The sequence below is a fragment of the Nothoprocta perdicaria genome, unplaced genomic scaffold, assembly GCF_003342845.1.
Source record: "Nothoprocta perdicaria isolate Ctin4 unplaced genomic scaffold, notPer1 scaffold_67, whole genome shotgun sequence".
NCBI classification, from domain to species: Eukaryota; Metazoa; Chordata; class Aves; order Tinamiformes; family Tinamidae; genus Nothoprocta; species Nothoprocta perdicaria.
The window spans coordinates 2,270,880-2,276,497 of record NW_020455943.1 but is presented as its reverse complement, the minus strand read 5'-3'; the positions used below and the strand labels follow the sequence as shown (position 1 = coordinate 2,276,497).

The window sequence follows — 5,618 nt, the reverse complement described above, 5'->3', positions numbered from 1 at the left end:
TTGCATTTGCTGTTTGCTTGTGTGACAGTTCATGAGCTAGATGAAGTCTAAATTACAATTCCTCTATCCTTCGAAGATCTCCAACTGTTTATTTGCAGCAGGACTTACGTCCAGGCCTCAATAATGTTATCATTCAGCAGCAGATGCAGCTTTAAAACTATTTACAGAGTTTATTCATCCGTGCAGGTATTAAGTGAATCTGGAGTCCATAACAAGGAATTTTCAAAGTTTTCATACCGTTGGCTAGACTTGGTTTTTTTTTTTTTTTTTTTTTGTAGTACTAAACATTTTTTTTTTTTTTTTTTTTTTAATAATTCTGTTCTTTATTGATAACCTCAAGAATTTTTACCTCAACTTGTTCTATTGCTTCAGATATTCTCTCTTTCAAATCTGCAGAAGTGTCATGACTGTGGTGTTTTAGATCTCTCACAATTACATCAAAGTGGTTTCCTTTCAGCTGACCAAGCCTAAGGTGCTGACTTGCTGAATGTATGTTGTGTATTCTCATTCCCTTTTTTTCCATTCTGCTTCCAATTTCTTTCAACCTGCATAAATAATTTGAAGAAATTATGCTCTGTCCTCTACTAAAGCAATATAACTTCTAACACTTTTCTTCATTTTTTAACACTAGAATGATAAGCACTTGAAACACTTCAAGAGAAATTTAGAATGGACTATTATGAGAAAAATCCAATCAAATGCACTTACAAATTTTTTCATATTTTTTCAAGATGTGAAATCTTTCCAATTCATGATTATGTAGCTAAATTTACAATATCTTTAATGGCATCCATTAGCCAGAAACAAGGAAGAATCTAAATTACATGACAGGTTTCCATACTGTAAACGTATTACCTAGTAGTTCACAGACAACAGTTTAAAGACAGAGCTACAAAACTACAAACGTACATTTGACAGATCCACTTGTACTATACTCCATTCTAGAAACATGAGATTAAGTAGAAATCCCCGAAACTGAGGGCAGAAAATACATTCTAACCTACATGTCAACAACACAAGACACCTTTCCGTTTCCTATTTTTGTTGCTCTGTACACAGTTCAATTGGGGTTAAAAAAAAAAAAACCCAAAAAACAAAAACATTATGTTCATTCTGCACTAGTAACATAAAAAATGGATGGCATCAAAACCATAGCTTATTTCTTCTTGCCTGTTTATCAGCCTTAACTTCCACTGTTTTTCAGTCTCATCAACAAATAGTATGATACACTTGGCAAACAAAGGAAGATAGAATGCATATTTTTAGGGTTTGATATTACCATAAATCTATATCAACTGTAAACTCCTATTGTAAATTGGACTCAAAAGCTATTGATCAAGAAAAAATTAGCAAAACTTTGTATAATGCATAAATGTTTAAACAAAATAGTTAAATGCTTATGAACCACTAGTATCTTAGCATAAAGTAGCATTTTCCAAAATTAATAAAATATTGTTTTGATGCAATATCTTATGCAGAAAGTTTCCCTTGATTTGAATGAGTACTGCTTATACATAGGGACAAAGAGATTAAGTGGATAATTTAAAGGGCAAATATTTGAACTGTCGGCTGTGTTTCCAATTACAGGCATATCCATGTGAGCATATCCAAGGAGAATCAATGCTCTGAGTTTGTTTTTACAAGGATGTTCAAGAAAGTAATTGTGTTTCGTTGACTGCTAGGGCACAGCCTTTGCTTTTGTAAAATGAAAAGCAGATTTTCAGGAATGAACAATAACTTATTTGTTTTTCCATAAAAAAATAAAAAATGGTTTTCTTGCCTTGACAATGTCGAAACAATTGCTTCATTTCAATACCTGTCAAGCTACAGGACATAAGTACAAATTAGACAAATATTTTAAAAGTAATATTTCTGGACTATAACTGATATTTTAAGTACTAGTAGACTGTTATCTAATTGATACATTAACTTTCTGGAAAAGAGACTATTTAGATATCAATATTGCATAAATTTATTTCAGGATAGTGTTTAATATATCTTACATTACAAAACTGTAGCCTGACCCTTGTCCTTGCGGCGACAAGAGAGGCAAGAGAACGCATTCTGCATCCGTGGGGAGTTTCTGGCACAACATTGCTACAATTAATGATAAAGTTTCAGTGCTCTAATGCTTTAATGATTAATGGACAGACAGACAGACAGACAGATAGATATGTGTGTGTGTACAGGTATGCATATATACACACATATATAAAGATTTTATATATTAATTTTGTGTATATATATATAAATTTTATATATATACTTTCACACTTCTGTAACTGAAGCAGGATTCTCTTTTCTTGAAGAGCACTTTTAAGGTTAATTAGTTATTCGCTCTAAGGGATTACAGTATTTTTTGTCATCATGACACAACTGCCCCAAATTGCAGCATTTCTTTCACATTGCCAGGCTAGACCTGCTCAGAGGAGGAATTCTGTCCTACACTTTACATCCACCACATCTCTTAATGCCAGCCTTAGCATTAGAATCAACAGGAGAAAGTTAAAATCATCGTCTCCTTTCTCTTGGGCTCCCTTCTAGTACGTGACTACTAGAATGCAGCAGAACTTTCTTCAGGTCAGTACTTGAGGATATGCTACAGCTTAGAGGGACCAATACCCTGTGTCCTCTGCCTGTAGCAGGTAGGAAAACTTGCTGTTTTGTGAAGAAATCCAAAACCAGACAGTCCACACGAGTTGCAACCTTGGTGTATGCAGACCATGTATCTATTTTGTGATTTCTTTTCAAGTGAGAAGCAGCAGTGTGTTTTTCAGTATCTTTCGAGGACAGTGACTGTACAAGTCACCACTGAAGGCAACATGCAGCTCTTCTCTTTCAAACTGAACAGTCACATAGTGATTTCAAATAGCGGGTGATTCCTCCCAGCCAATTCAGATTCGGAATGGTTAAGATGTTGGGGTAGGCAGAAAGTGGATGCTGCTCTGACAGTTAAAAGCTCCTGAGCCTTCCCATCCCCTATTAACTAACTCTTTCTGATCAACATTATGAACAGGCAATATATTCTTTCAAACTGTATATTCTTGACACTGTATGCTTGTCCTTTAGTCCATCCTAAAGGAAAGAGAATCTCCCTAAAACAGAGCAGTAAACTTTCTTTAAATTCCCATGCTGAGGCACCTCACTACTGACCTGCATGTACCTTTAGCGCCAAATACATTAAATGGCAGAAAAGCTGTTGCTGCTGGACTCTAGCTTGGGAAGACACTGTAATAAGAACATTTCAGTAGATCCTTCTGTATCTATTTACGCATAAAAATATGCCCTATAGTGAATACGTCTAGATTTTTAGTACCTCTCAGGAGTCACCTTCTTCACAACCATAGGCTGGTAAGTAATAGCCTTCTTATCTTTGATGCCAGTGTAACTGAAGTCCGAAGCAAGGATGCCAAGTTCAGAAGCCAAGAAACCGATTGCTTCTAGTGTCTCCAGATTTTCTTTCTGAAGGGTGAAAGCTGAAACAATCATTTTAGAATTATTGCAAATCTACATTTCTAAATTACCCAGGTGCCCTGTTCTGACTGAGGGACAGAGTTCTTCTCTCAAAGTGTAAGGTGATGGAAACTGCCGAGAAATTGTGTCTTCTCACCCTGTTTCCTCTCATAGGCGCCCAAAATAAATAAGACTTCTTCAGAATAGAAAATAAATGAAGCTCTTACAGTTACCAGAAACCACGTCTTTAAAATCAGGACTTGATAAAATGCAATTCAATGCTACAATTTATGTGTCAACTTAATGCTAGAAACATTCCACGTACTAGAAATGAACCACTTGAAGTAATGAGATCATAAATCAGATCTGCCTTTTACCAAGCTGTCCAACATCTAAATGCATTCTAAACTCTGAATTCTAAAACCCCCCACTTACTTTCAAGGGAAAACAAGCATGCATAGAGTAACACAGAGCAAATGCTACAGCTGAAAGAACTGCAACCATTCCCACTGAACAGCTTTTGGAAAACACTGCAGGAACTTTGTTCACCTGGGTCATACTTATTCTCCAGTGATGCAGCTTCACTGAATTAATGGTGGTTTATTTGGGCAGAAACAAACTATGAACTAGGCCCATATACCATTGGAAAAAAAAAATGATTCTGAGGCTCGCTCTTACAAACGAACATAATATTTGATAGTTTCATTAAAAACCTAGTATTTACCTGTGTAAAGTTCTTGGTTTTCCTGGAGACCACCAATAGGTCTTTTCTTGGACCAACTTCTTTCTCTAAATCTTACTATTATTGACATATTTGGCTGATCATTTACATTGGTTACAGTGAAAGACTTTGTTTCTAGGAGTTTTCCAAACTTTCTACTGATAAAGTGGTGAATTGCTTTTCTGTGCTCTTTGTTCCCATCAGGCTCAAAGGAAAACGTGGAGTTCTCCAACTTTGCGTCTAAAAATTTAAAGAAATCCTTCGCCTCCTTTTCACTCACTAACTGACAGAGTTCTTTGTAATCAGCATTTCCTCGCACCGTCATTTCACTGCCTTTTGTGACAGCGACCAGAAAGGGGAACTCCTGCCTGATGGCACTGTGCAAAGCAGCTCGCTTCTTCTTGTCCAGCACAGGCCCCAGCGAGAACTCCCGAGTGCTGCCATCAGACCCATCCGCCGAGTCCCAGGCAGCCTGCAGCTCACAAGCAAACTGATTAAGCAGCTCGCTCAGGGGCTTTCCTAGCAGGGAGTCCAATGTATTGGCTTCCCCGGGGCTAAGCGTGGGCTCAGGGTGGCTCCCGCAGCGCAGCGATGCCAAGCAGCACCCTGCCCGCGCCAGGCTGGGCTCGGCAGGCCGCGGCAGGGCGGCAGGGCCGGCGTGGGGGGCATCGGGGGCTGCTCTCGGCTTTTTGGGCTGCTGCGGGCACGGGCAGCCTTGCGCTAAGGGCGCTTCGCCGGGCTCCTGTGCGGGCGCCTCCATCTCCGTCACCACGAAGTCGCCAGGCGCGGTTTTTATGGTGCCGCGGAAGCCGAGGTGATCGGTCACGTAAGTGAAGGAAGGGAGCATGGCCCTGTGGGGACCATCCGACCTGGAACGAAAAAAGGGGGGGAAAAAAAAGAAAAAAAAGAAAAAAAGAAAAAAAAAGAAAAAAGAAAAAAAAAGAAAGAAAAAAAAAAGAAAAACGAAAGAAAGAAAAAAGGGGAAAAAAAGAAAAAAAGAGAAAAAGAAAAGAGAGGGCAGACTACGAGTTACTACGGAAAGGACGCTCGGGAGGGGGCGTTACGGGAACCGTTAACGGCTCCGCTGACGGGAGGGGGGGAGAAGGAGGGGCGGGGCTAGCGCCGAGCGCGCCCCCCCCACCCAGCCTGGCCCGACCACCCGCCCGCCAGGAGGCGCCACCAGCGCGGGGGCGCCCGCAGGGGCCGCCGTGCGCACAGTCGCTGCCAACTCCACCAGGCAAGCCCACAAAGAGCTTCCTGCTCCCCCCGCGCTCCTTGCTCGCCGTGGCACGTTCCGCAGGAGGCGCAGCCAATGGGAAAGCCACGTAGGGATGGACGGGGGCGGAGGGAGCGGGCGTACTGCGTCTCGGGGCGGTTGGCGACGTCAGCGTTGCGTCACTGCCTCTTAAAGGGGGAGCGGCGCCCCGAGAAAGAGTAAGGGGGG

General features: G+C 41.0%; 1 protein-coding gene across 1 annotated transcript in view; it reads right to left on the bottom strand.

Moving 5' to 3' along the window:
• PUS7L (pseudouridylate synthase 7 like) overlaps positions 1-5,065 on the bottom strand; it is a 12,191-nt gene extending 7,126 nt beyond the window's left edge. Inside the window, exons 1-3 of the mRNA XM_026050270.1 lie at positions 4,178-5,065; positions 3,317-3,476; positions 350-545 (exon numbers count right to left, since the gene is read on the bottom strand). Of these exons, the coding sequence (XP_025906055.1) occupies positions 350-545; positions 3,317-3,476; positions 4,178-5,021 (1,200 nt within the window). The 5' untranslated portion in view covers positions 5,022-5,065. The remainder of the gene's footprint in view (positions 1-349; positions 546-3,316; positions 3,477-4,177) is intronic.
• Positions 5,066-5,618: the final 553 nt, after the last annotated feature.